This window comes from Salvia splendens, chromosome 6 (genome assembly GCF_004379255.2).
Source record: "Salvia splendens isolate huo1 chromosome 6, SspV2, whole genome shotgun sequence".
Taxonomy (NCBI): domain Eukaryota; kingdom Viridiplantae; phylum Streptophyta; class Magnoliopsida; order Lamiales; family Lamiaceae; genus Salvia; species Salvia splendens.
Window position 1 is genome coordinate 3,126,512 of NC_056037.1, and position 11,965 is coordinate 3,138,476.

At 34.6% G+C, this 11,965-nt stretch overlaps 3 protein-coding genes across 4 annotated transcripts; all 3 read right to left on the reverse strand.

The window, feature by feature from the left end:
- Window positions 1-338: 338 nt before the first annotated feature.
- Window positions 339-1,255, reverse strand: LOC121808521. The gene is made up of 3 exons (XM_042209059.1): window positions 1,083-1,255; window positions 709-1,001; window positions 339-637 (listed from the first exon to the last, which is right to left on the reverse strand). The coding sequence occupies exons 1-3, from the start codon at window positions 1,215-1,217 to the stop codon at window positions 469-471; spliced, it is 597 nt and encodes a 198-aa protein (XP_042064993.1). The 5' UTR covers window positions 1,218-1,255; the 3' UTR covers window positions 339-468.
- A 1,066-nt stretch (window positions 1,256-2,321) lies between these two features.
- LOC121808522 (uncharacterized protein At2g39795, mitochondrial-like) lies at window positions 2,322-3,063 on the reverse strand. Its single transcript, XM_042209060.1, has 2 exons — window positions 2,935-3,063; window positions 2,322-2,857 (listed from the first exon to the last, which is right to left on the reverse strand). Exons 1-2 carry the CDS (start codon window positions 3,058-3,060, stop codon window positions 2,387-2,389), a joined length of 597 nt encoding a protein of 198 aa, XP_042064994.1. The 5' UTR covers window positions 3,061-3,063; the 3' UTR covers window positions 2,322-2,386.
- Window positions 3,064-4,531: 1,468 nt separating this feature from the next.
- Window positions 4,532-11,182, reverse strand: LOC121808507. Of its 2 annotated transcripts, XR_006052222.1 has the most exons (8): window positions 10,975-11,182; window positions 10,371-10,463; window positions 9,682-9,816; window positions 9,479-9,568; window positions 8,474-8,623; window positions 6,531-8,107; window positions 5,437-6,402; window positions 4,532-4,605 (listed from the first exon to the last, which is right to left on the reverse strand). XR_006052222.1 is itself a non-coding variant. In XM_042209037.1 (7 exons), the coding sequence occupies exons 1-7, from the start codon at window positions 11,035-11,037 to the stop codon at window positions 5,505-5,507; spliced, it is 3,006 nt and encodes a 1,001-aa protein (XP_042064971.1). In that variant the 5' UTR covers window positions 11,038-11,182; the 3' UTR covers window positions 5,339-5,504. The 2 variants fall into 2 exon arrangements, 1 of the variants encoding a protein (XP_042064971.1); XM_042209037.1 differs by lacking the exon at window positions 4,532-4,605 and having other exon boundaries at window positions 5,339-6,402.
- Between the last annotated feature and the right edge of the window lie 783 nt (window positions 11,183-11,965).

Consider the following 11,965-nt stretch of genomic DNA (forward strand, 5'->3'; position numbering starts at 1 on the left):
TTTATTCAATCATTTTGTTACTAGACGGATGACTCAAATGATAGAGCTTGACAATCTTCTTCTTCTTCTTATCATCATCATCATCATCATCATCATCATCATCATCATCATCATCATCATCATCATTATTATTATTATTATTATTATTATTATTATTATTATTATTATTATTATTATTATTATTATTATTATTATTATTATTATTATTATTATTATTATTATTATTATTTCTAAAAACAAGACTCCAAAAATTGAATTATGTGCTTATCATAATCACTTCCTAAACTATTCTATAAGGGCAATGTTACTATATGTTAATTCATTTTTAAAATTTAAAATTAAATGAAAAGGACACAATTTTTAGACTTCATTGAAGAAAATAGAAAGACATGAATTCTTCAACAAAAATATTCAAACAAAAAGCAAATGAAACAAATCCAAGCTGATTAAATCACTAGCGTCTAGAAGTCACCAATTGGTAACAACATTCTTGAGCTTCACCAATTGTTCCACGTCAAGTTGGTCAGATTTTTGCGAATTCCACATCGTATAATCGTACAAAAATCCACCAATCGATTTCTCAATCCCTCTTGCGTGGAGAAACTCTCCCAACGCCTTCTGCAACTCACTCTCCGGCCTATATACACACATTTATAAATTAATTATCGAAAAACACAAACAAAATTAATTAATAAATAAACAACTCACTCGATGCAGAGCTGAGAGCAGACGACATTATTATCACCATCCTTGGTAGTCAATTTCTGAATCACAATTTCATCAGCAGAAGCAGTCGCCGCAAAATTCATAGATTTTCCATCTGCTTTGTAGATTTCAATTTTCAAATCCACGGAAGAGGAATCAGAAACACTCTTATCCTTGTGTTTTTCGTCAACCAGCCTGACCTCGATTTCCTCTCCGGCGAGCTCCCTCGTCATGCTGACGTAGCCGCCGAAATTGTGTTCTATTTTGAAAGGGAACTCGGCTGGGGCCTCTGGCCTCTAATTAAACAGTGATTAAAGTGCAAACACTTAATTATAAGTTAGTTTACAAAAAAAGAAATCGATAGTAATTAATTTTACCATTTGAGTAATGTGTTTGATTTTGGAATCCAAGGCATTGACGAGCATGCTGTGAGCTGCGGCGGCGGATGAGAAACGACGGCCGTTGCCGAATAGTAATTTGCGAGAAGAAGAAGCAGCTACGGCGCGAAACATCTTGGTTATTGATGTGGTAATTAATTAATTAATTGTGAAATTGATTGGCCTTATATTTATAGAGAGAGGATGGGATGCGTTAGGGTTTTAGTTTGGCTTGGTAGGCAAGAAAGAGATCTACATTGAGTTTGCCTTCGTAGGCAAGAAACATTAATGGAAAGATTTTGAGGATTTTAATGCATTTTAAATCATAAAAATAAATGTATTATTTAGTAACTTTTGAATTATTTTTAATGGGATAGTTTGAGTACTAGTATTAATTTTTTATAATAAATTGAGAATCGTGATGCTATATTCTGTCGAGTAAAACAAGGAAATCTATTAAATTGCATAGCGTTTTTGTTAATTATATTCTGATAGTTCCGTACTAAGGTATGAAAGCATTACTAAGATGTGGTAGCTCCGTAGCAGATTACATCTGCTCCCCCGGTCCTATAAATTTTATCACATTTTGACCGTGCACAAATTTGAAAAAAATGTAATGAAAATTGAGTTAAAAAAGTTAGTGGAATATAACAAATTTTGTGGAATGAACGAAATAGAAAAATAAGACAAACTTTGTAGAATGAAATGAGTAATTCTTTATTTTTCTCCATATTAAAGTTTTGGATTACGCCTTGATCGTGCTGGTGTCAAATGTTGAGCTCTATATATCAAAAACGGAAACGCTTCGTTGATCGTGTAGGTGTGAAGGTATTGGATCGTGATCAATGACTTTTCTTGTTTCGAGTAAAAGTTTATATCTACACATTACATGTTACTATCATCGAATTAATTAAAGAATTGAGCAGTTAAATATTGTTGTTATTTAACTAACTTACTACCGTCTACATCTTAATCAATATTTACATCGAATAGAATTTTTCAATCTTTGAGGGGTTGCTCTTAGATTCTCTTTTGAATGCATTTTGTTTACATTATGACACACCCCTATTTTACTATTAGTTTAAATTTGTTTATACTAATTAGTAAATTACTTTTTGTTTATATGTCAGATTGTAAAATAACATCATAATTTGATATCATAAAGTCAACCTTACAGTTAATTAACTCTGAAACTTATCAATTTCAAAAGCAAAGCATATTTCTCTCCCATTACTGTTCTTGACTTCTTGTCAACTGAAAAAGTGGTACATCAAATCAAATACTACTAGAATAATAAAAAAAGTCTACCAATCCTCAACAAATTGAAGCAAATTTTTGAGGTCATCAGTTTCAGGCTTTGTTGGGGGAACCCAAATTGTAGGCCATCGGTTGCGCTTCTCCAACATATAATTGTACAAGAAACCAACACTCGATATCTCAATACCTCTAACTTTGACAAAATTACTCATAGCATCCTGCAATTCACCCTCCAATTTCAATCTCAGAGAGGGAATGTAGCTATTGGCCTCACTAAATGCTATTTTATCAACCAAAATTTCATCACTAGAAACATTAGCTCCCACGTCCAATGTTCCCTTGTCCTCTTTAGAGATAGACACGTTTATGCGAACGCATGGCGGGTCGCCGTCGCCATCATCGTGGGCCGGGTTCACGGTGACCTCGATTTTCTCTGGGCCCAACTCCCTTGTTAGCATGACGTGGCAGTACTTATCGTCATCTTCAATCGCAAACGGGAGATCGTCCGGCACCGCCCTCTGCAAAAAATATGCATATAATTAATTCATTTGTAGTAATAAATAGAGTACTCAAACGGAAAGGATAAATAGATTACTCTTTTCATGATATCCAATTCAATGGCTTCGATTTCGGAATTTATGGCTCCGATGAGTTTAGAGCGGCCGGCGACGGTGGAAAGGAAGTGTGAGGCAACTGCAGAGGTAGAAACTAATCGAAGCATGGTGAAAATATGTTTTACACTAGTAGTATTAATTATTGATACTTGGAAAATATATAACGGCTAAATTTATAGAACAAGTTTTAGGGTATGTATGACTTGGCTACCAAGAAACTAATTGAGATATGATGTGCTAATTAATATACCGTAGTCCTACGTGGTACTATATTTTTTATTTGGGCCAAATCTTATGAAATTTTGTTTTTTCTATATAAATCCAATTATATCACATATAATTTCGCTTTATGTATATTCCTTAAAAAACACTTTCCATTAAATTTTATAATGTGTTACATACGTACATGATACATCAATTATATTAGTAATATACTATTATGGTTATTCTATAAGATTCGCTAGATAGTGGAAGTGGAGTGTCTTGAAATTCAAAAGAAAATAATAAAAAAAACTGTTCTATTTTTCAAGCATTTTTCATTAGCTTGCCACCAAGTCCAAAACCATACAACCAAGCTAAAAATATTAAAAATCGATGTTTTTCTTTATTATGATGATTAGTTTAGTCATGATTCGATTTGCATTCTCAAATTTGAAAATCAAATCTTATTGTAAATTAACTTTAAACTAAAATATATACAAATTGCCATAAATTAGAAATTAGTAAAAAAATATAATAAAACTATTTATTCAACCCGTCTTATTTCGAATACATTGTTTCAGAATTACGATAATTTTTTTCACAAATATATTAAGATTAGATTGGTCATCATGTGCTACTAACTAGTGACTAAATCCTTTGTGGAGTTTTATTCATTTTCTTTGTGGTCGAATTTCTTTTTTATTGTTCCATTATAATTGAATCATGTAGGAGTATTTTATAATTGAGTATTTATTTTTTTTAAAATTTGTCTTCCTTTTGAAGACAACCGCCAAAAGACGGAAGCCCTCTCCATTCTTCCCTTGTCATTATATTATTATATACTAGTATAAATAATGTATATTTTATTACTATAGTAATTTTTATATTTATTCATTTGTGTATTAATATTTTTACACCTAACTATAATTTCCCCTATCGTGGCTAAATCCTGTATGGCGAGTATTAATTTTTTTTGTGGTCAGTATTTCTATTTTATTACAAAAATAATTTAATACTCCTATCTCTTAAACTTTATTTTCTTTTGAATTATTTCTTCTACTTTATTCTCTCTTTAATAAACACTAGGAAATATTGAAACAAAAATATGACAATTTTTGGCATAAAAACAGATATTGAAATGATTCCGCCTACATTGACTTTTATTTCAACATGAATTGATTAAGATTCAAAATTTTTATCCATAACTTCTGATTACATGAAAATCTCCTTATCAAAGTTCTCAAAGCCAAAAGCAAAAAAGTGCTTCCTTTTTCAAACAAAATTGATATAAGTGGAAGTGGTTGTTCCATATGGTTAAGCTACAAGCACAAATATATGACTATATACGAGAGTGTATTAGTGGAGGTCATGCAAGACTTTGAGAACCACCGCGCAGCTGATGAGGAAGAGAACCACCGCATTTTGGGCTTTCACTGTTTAGACTTCGTCGACTGCATTGGGAGGTTGTACTTTTCATAAGTAGATTCATATATTGGGTGAATTTGAGATGACATTATTTGTGTAAAGTGTGAAACATGATTGTGGTGATAATCTTGCAATCCTATGAGGATTGTAATTTGTAATCCGATCGTGCGGTGAGAAAATGTAATTTTTGTCGTGGTTGAGATTTCTACTACTGGAAGTGTAGTCAGACAATTAACTGTTTTTGAGAGATAATATAATTATAGACATCGATGTGACATCATATTAATTCAGCATAGGGTGAAACATGTTATATTTCCCTGTCAAATAACCAAAACCCCACCTCCGTCCAGAATGAATTTCTCATACACATATGAATCAACAGTGGTCAAAGAACGCATGACCACTGATCATGGGGAGCAAATATTACAACCACTTTGTATTCTTGAGTCATATCAATGTCACTCTTAAACCAAAAGATTATGAGTACTTATTTATTTATCTGTGGCCTAGAATACTAATAAAATTATTGTCGCTAAAATGCAAAATAAGCTACGAAAGGCTACAAGCATATTCAGTGCGGTAGCTTCTGTAGTTGCCACTAGCAATTTATTTGCTACCATACACTGAAGTACTGTTGTTTGGTAGTATTATTTTCAAATTTTATGATGTGAAATTTTCACTACTGTGGTTAGATGGATATTCAAACTAGGACACTAGCCAAAAGGATAAAGAATCTAGAATGTAACCAACTAAGGAACATAAGTATAAGATTTTCTTCTTTCATCTTTCAAGACGAAATGATAATAAATCAGCTTGCAAATCAATTATTAACATAAACACATGAAGGTGTAATATACCTGTCTAAAGACAAGTGCTTCTTGGCTCCGTAACATCGTTGAATTTTTTGTGTTCAGACTGCAGACTCTCAGCTACTATCAGCAAGTTTAGCTAAGTGTGCTACCACATCTTCAAGACAGCTGAAATGGTTCAAAAACTTTTCACGAGCTTCACTTGAGTCGGGTTGATTCTGTTGCCAATCGGAAAGGCCATCTAGCATAATCTTCAAGCCGCTCTGTAGCAGTTCAACTCCTCTTGAGATTTCGCTAGGGAATTTCCTTTTCTTGCTAGGCTGTTTCTCATTGTCAACATCCATCATATCACATAATGTCACCACTGGAGCACATTTCACACTGTCCCTACAAATTTCCTTCAGCACTTGACCTTCTTTCACTAGCAATGCGATCTGATCGGGACTAGCTTGTATTGTTGGACATGCCATATCCTTCTCCAGAACTGCCTTCAACTCCGACATGAATCTATCTTGGTCGGTTTCACTTCCCCTCTGCAAATCAAAAGACAGGGCAGCATCTTGTGGCACAAACCTCCAGAGTTCATCACAGGAAGTGTGAGAAGCAAAATACCCAAATGCAGTGATAGCTAAGTGAACAAAAGCCCAGTGCCTCTCCCTGAGTACCATTTGATATAGTTCACATGCAGCCGAACTTCTCGCACTGTCATCACTGTCTGGTAATTTCATATGACCAAGGCCAGTCATGAAGCAAACTAGATTAGGTTTGCATAGGAAGAGTTGGTCATCTGAGAAAGAAGGTCTCGAAATAAAGAGGTTCTGGAGCTCCAAAATAACTTCTTCCATTTCATCAAATGAGTATAAATGCTTCAGGTTAGATATGATCCCTAGCAGTTCACCAAGAAGCATTCGGTACCCATCCTTGATTGCATTGTCGGAGGAAGTTCTGTACTTACAAACAATAGCAATCAAGAACTTCACAGTCTTCATGTCAGTATCGGACAGGCTTACCTGGCTAAACATAATCAACCAAAGGCTTTCAGAATTATCTAAAATAAAGGGGAAAAGGGGGCACGAATAGGTAGTGTGTGCTCAAGAGTGCTTTCGTAACATGTAGATTGAGTCTTAATATAATGTACTTACAGAAACTGCAAAGCAGCACGGAGAGCAAAGACAGGAGCACCATAAACAGAACTTTCTCTTGGTGAGACATCTTCGAAGCTCTCCAGGAAGTCATAATATTCAGTCACAATTCTCTGTTTGGCAATGCTTCTTTTCTTTTCTGAAAGCATATTCAGGGGAAAACCTTCCATGTGCAGACTTGCATGCACATTCAATACATGTTGAGATGTGGTGTTGTCAAATATCCTACCATAAACTTGATCAGCCAAGAATTCTGGTCCGTAAGTAACAATTGTGCAGATAAGTCTTGCAGTTTTTCGCAGAGAGCTATGAGGAAGCAGTGCTGATTCTTGCGATGTTAGCATCAATAGTGAACATAGTTTATCGATGACATCGTTCACCATACTGCGCTCGGCATGCCTAAGGACAAAACACCAAAGTTCAGTGACAACATCCCAACACAGATGGTGAGGATGGAAAAGGTTTTCACTGAGGAACGACTCTACTTCATCCCATGCCTGACTTGAAGAGACCACAATCATGAATGTCTTAAGTGCATGGAGTACAGCACAAACCATAGGTTGGTAAGCCAATTCATGGTTTTGGCTACTGTTTAAAGGAGTCCGCAAAACAAGAATAGAACAATAAACATCTTCATATACAAGTGTATCCAAAAGCCATCCAAGCTTTCTGGCAATGCCAATTCTGATGTCATCTTCGAGATCAGGAGCACACAAGACAAGACTAAGAAATAAGGCAACTCGGCCCAGAAAGAAAATCCTTTCCTTGTTCAAGTCATTGGAACTTATGGTAAATATCACATCTAACGAATTATGGCAGCTGCTAATGCCAACAGTCACAGAACTCATGTCGCCTCTGTTACTAAACAGCCAGTCCAAAATTTGGAGCTTGTCTTCTTGCTTTACCAGAGCTGAGTATAACAAAGTGTTGAGTAAGTGCAAGGATGTCGGCTCCAAAATTTCTGCCAGTACTTCGCTTGCAGATTTCAACCTTTCCACCATGCTTAGTGCAATTCTGAAGGTTAATATCATAACAACCAACATTGCTATCTCCTTGTACACCAAGAAGGCTTGGCTTTGGTATTGTGAAACAATTCTTACTGCATTTATTAGATAAAACTTGACTGGAAGGAAACTCCTTTTGGCCTCTGCCACAGAGACTTCTTCCTTTGTAGAAGATGACCAAGTGTCAGCAGCACATCTCAATGATTCACTGGCCAATGAAATCAGGTTCATAATAATATCTGTTATATTCACCTTTGTTGCTAAAGACCCCCTACCAAACTGAAGCAGAGAAACTACACCTTTCCATGACATGTTAAGTAGACTCACAAGACTGCCTCCGTCGCTAGCTGCTGCAGTGCCCAACTCACATAACTTTTTAATTGTGCAATTGGTTACATGAACAACATGGTCACCATTTTCAGTCACTCTACAGTCTCTTAAACTTTCATTTTCAGTTTTTGCACGGTAAATATCCCAGTCCACACCATTGCAGTATACCTTGCATAACCGAGTTGCAGCATCTACAGTCATCTGTGCTGCCTTCAGTAGCTCTGGACCTAGAACATTAATCCTCTGTAGAGCAACATAGAAGTGCAAAAATAATAGAGATCAGATGTTACTGCAATATATGCATGAAGACGCAATCTAAAAAGTGAAATATGCATGATGAATGCTTTGGCTGCAAACTTATTTGTGTCTCGGATGAAACAAGAAAGATGGGTAAACGAGAAGTAAATTCCACCGACGTAATCCTTGAAGAGAGTTGCTAACAAAGAATTCCAGAAGGCTGTTAAACAACTAGAATGTACTGGATTTGGTATTGTGAAACGAAGGTCCTACTTTACTTAAAAAAGGATCAAAACATCTCTCCTGATTAAAGAACATACATAATACATGGTTAAAAAATGGCAGAAGGTAATAGTCAAATGCACTTGTTACCTTTATTTCTGATACCAAGTCTTTCATCAGAGTGAACTGTTCTGCAATAAAGTTTTCTAGGCTGCCCACCAACTCTCTATTAACAGAAATAGGATATCTTGCCAAAGCTGAATAAATAGCAGCAGAGTAGCCAAGTAAATCCAGAATTAACTGAAAAGAAGTTGAAAGATGTCAAAAAACAGTTGATGGCTATAACTTGATGAGTTAGGTGAAAATGCACTTGTCATCAAAATTAATGTAATACAGAAATAATAACAGTAAAAATAACAGGGGCCAACAGAATGTTGAAAAGTTGTAATTAAAGAAGCAAGGAGAAAAGGTCCAAAAAAGCAACTGGAAATTTCATTTAGGCTTTCAGACCTTTGGATGCTTGAAAACCATCCTTCTGCAAAAAATAATGCATCTGGCACATATGCAACTTAGCAGAATCTACTTTGATAGGATATGTGTAAGTGCATGATCTCCAATCAAGAGTTACAGCCTACATGTGGAAACAAAGAATACATGTTCCAGCAACCTTGTCTTATTCTTGCATCACCCAAGTATTTTGATAAGTAACACTGACATGGGTTATAATCAAACTCAGACATAGTCCAATCCAGATGAAACAGAATAAAAAATGAATTTCCCATTCATGTTGGAAATACTTGCATGATTTGAAATGTGTTTGTAACTGGTATGATGTTAAAGTGAGATGACTGACCAAGACGTGGATGGATTGGAGATATTGATGCAGAAATCATAAACCAATAACAGTCTATCTCTATTGACTCTAGTCCAAGATCTAGTAACGCCAAAATCTGTGTGGAGTTTCACAAAGTTCAAGTTCAAGAGGTGAAAAAACTGCATTCAATAGTAGATCAGATATCACTTTTATTTATCCTAGCTTGTCTACCTTACAAGAACAACTCAATTAGAGAGAACTTGTCCTTACGGACTGCATATTCAGATTAGGACTCATAATAATAGGTAGCATTTAGCAATAATATGAAACCAAGCAGTTACCTGATAGAAGAAACTAGAATGCTCTTCTTCTGGGGAGTCTTCCAAAGACATAAGAGTCATTTGTAAATGCTTTCTACACCAGACATTTGCCTAAAAATGATGATACGACAAAAATTGCATATCATTTATCTGCCATACATTGCTACTCTTGGAATTTTCTGATAGTTTAATATACTATTTCTGCAGGGAAATTAAGTGCTTACTTTTGATCCTAGAGCCAGAAATTGTATCAGGCACCCTGAGATGTCTGTCTCAAAGTATTTTGCAGCTACTTGTAAAATAGTTTTATTCAAGGTGCACTGAGATATATCCAGACAAGTATAGTCTTCCCAATATATCTAAATTGTTGAGGCATAACTAAGACCAGCTCCAATAAACAGTTAACTAGAATCAACAGATGAACTACTTTATTTAAAACTGAAGAAGAATATATAAGTGTTTGAAACAGATGTATTATAGATTCCTTAATTCCAATATGAGCCCACCACAACCCAGAGACAGAAATAGTTCTACACTCAGATGATATGAAAAGAATAATTTACTAGATTCCTGATTAACATCTAACAGTTGCCAATATATGAAGCTATATGTAATGCATTAGCAATGAGGTGATCCTCCACCAAATGTGTTTAGTTCCATAAAATACGAGTATAACCAGGAATTCTAGTAATCAAGTCAAGTAACTTCGACCATTTTCCTTACTGAGGCAACAGCACTTTTGTAGGCTGTCAAAATAGAAGACTAAGACATATAATCTTGATTGCATGGAAATGGGAACTCCGTTTCTACTCCATACCTCAAATGAATAGGTAAATCTACAAGGCTATGACTTAGAAGTAAAGTAAAAAGGCTGAACAATGAAATTGAATTGGTGCCTGAATGATTAGGATACTGTTAGGGCTTCAATGAGAGAATTAACGGAAGACTTTTCGTTGACATCAATATCCTCCAATTCCTGGAGCAATCGTACCCGATCCTCAACAACCTGCGTATGTGTTCAAATTTTCAAGTATCGTGAAGCTGATCCGCAGATGCAATTAAATAAATGAAATAAAATTGCTCCACTCCGATACTTTAACATTCAGCCAACTATGATACTAATCAATAAAGTTAAACTAGGGCATGGTACCTCAATTTACAATGTCAATATAAACCTCAAAGCGTAAAAATAGTTTTAGCACTGTAATATCCTACTCTACGAGATAACTACAACAGCCAACTCACCAAGGAAATTGAACAAGGTACTACATATTTCGAAGGAAGTAAAAATAAAGCTCTCCAGCAAGATATAAAAATAAATCGCGAATTCAACAATTGTTAACATAATCAAGCAATACAACCGACTTACTAAGAAAACTCACCACAAGGCACTATAATTTCCGTAACGAAATGCGAAATTAACAAATGTAAATAAATGCATATAATAAAAAAAATCGTTCATAAGATCTGAAAATGGAATGAACTGTGGTATGGTTCATAATTGGCAAGAAGCTCACCTCGGAAGCTTTGATGGCTTCAAGCAGGTCCTGTGATTTTGAGCTTGAAGTCGAGTTCTTCATTTTTTGCTGCGCCTCTGTCTCTCCCTCTCTAAACCGCAGCTTCACTTCCTTTTTTTGTATTTTAACCCTTTGTTTTTAGTATTTTTTTTCAATTTTAATTTTCGCGCCAATTAGCGGGTGCGACAGATTCATCAGGCACGCCAACAAAAAATTCTTCAATTTCATACTCAAAAAATACATGTACTATATGTTTCCAAACTCGTATTTTGTCTCCTTAAAATTTAAATGTACATTATAAAACATACCATCTACATCTTCACCAAAATTAGTATAGAAAAAATACTGACATATAGGATACTTATCAATACGAAAAAAAAAATTGATGGTAACAAAGTTGGATAACTACCAAAGTAGAACTGGCTACCATAAAAAGTTACTCCATATATCTTTATATTGTGTACAATATTTAGTTGTATTGAAGTTGTACTGATTGGTTGTCAATACATGTTAATTTTGTAGGATAAGAAGTTGCCAGCTCAATAAATGTATTTTACACGGTCTCGTTGCATAATTAAAATATTATGAATTTCGCAACCTAATAGGAAAAACACTACCTATTATAAATGGTTGTACTGTATAATATATTAAGTTTCATAATCTTAGAATTACAAATAGCACTAGTGTGGTACGACACTTAAATATAATGAGTAGTGAGATAGAATTTTTCTCTCTGGTTACTAAACACTAACAAAAATCTTATCTCACTAATTGTTATTTTTTTAATCATTTATATAACATTCGATATACGACATTAATTATATACTTATTACTTTGATTTGTCATACGTTAGGATTTTTTTAACTAAAAGAATCGTGGCATCTTGAGTAATGATAATTAATGTCTTGTTGGGCTACGATTGTTATTGCATTCAATCACGTCATGACAGAAGGCGAGTTGAGTATGTCACCTATAGGTGTTTAAAAAATGA

Coding starts and splice junctions, on each gene's coding strand:
- LOC121808521 (XM_042209059.1), bottom strand. CDS start 1,217: ATGTTTCGCGCCGTAGCTGCTTCTTCTTCTCGCAAATTACTATTCGGC. Junction 1,002..1,082: donor TCAAACACATTACTCAAATG/GTAAAATTAATT, acceptor CTGTTTAATTAG/AGGCCAGAGGCCCCAGCCGA. Junction 638..708: donor TGCTCTCAGCTCTGCATCGA/GTGAGTTGTTTA, acceptor GTGTGTATATAG/GCCGGAGAGTGAGTTGCAGA.
- LOC121808522 (XM_042209060.1), bottom strand. CDS start 3,060: ATGCTTCGATTAGTTTCTACCTCTGCAGTTGCCTCACACTTCCTTTCC. Junction 2,858..2,934: donor AATTGGATATCATGAAAAGA/GTAATCTATTTA, acceptor TATTTTTTGCAG/AGGGCGGTGCCGGACGATCT.
- LOC121808507 (XM_042209037.1), bottom strand. CDS start 11,037: ATGAAGAACTCGACTTCAAGCTCAAAATCACAGGACCTGCTTGAAGCC. Junction 9,569..9,681: donor TTCTGGCTCTAGGATCAAAA/GTAAGCACTTAA, acceptor CATCATTTTTAG/GCAAATGTCTGGTGTAGAAA. Junction 8,108..8,473: donor ACTTGGTATCAGAAATAAAG/GTAACAAGTGCA, acceptor GTTGCTCTACAG/AGGATTAATGTTCTAGGTCC.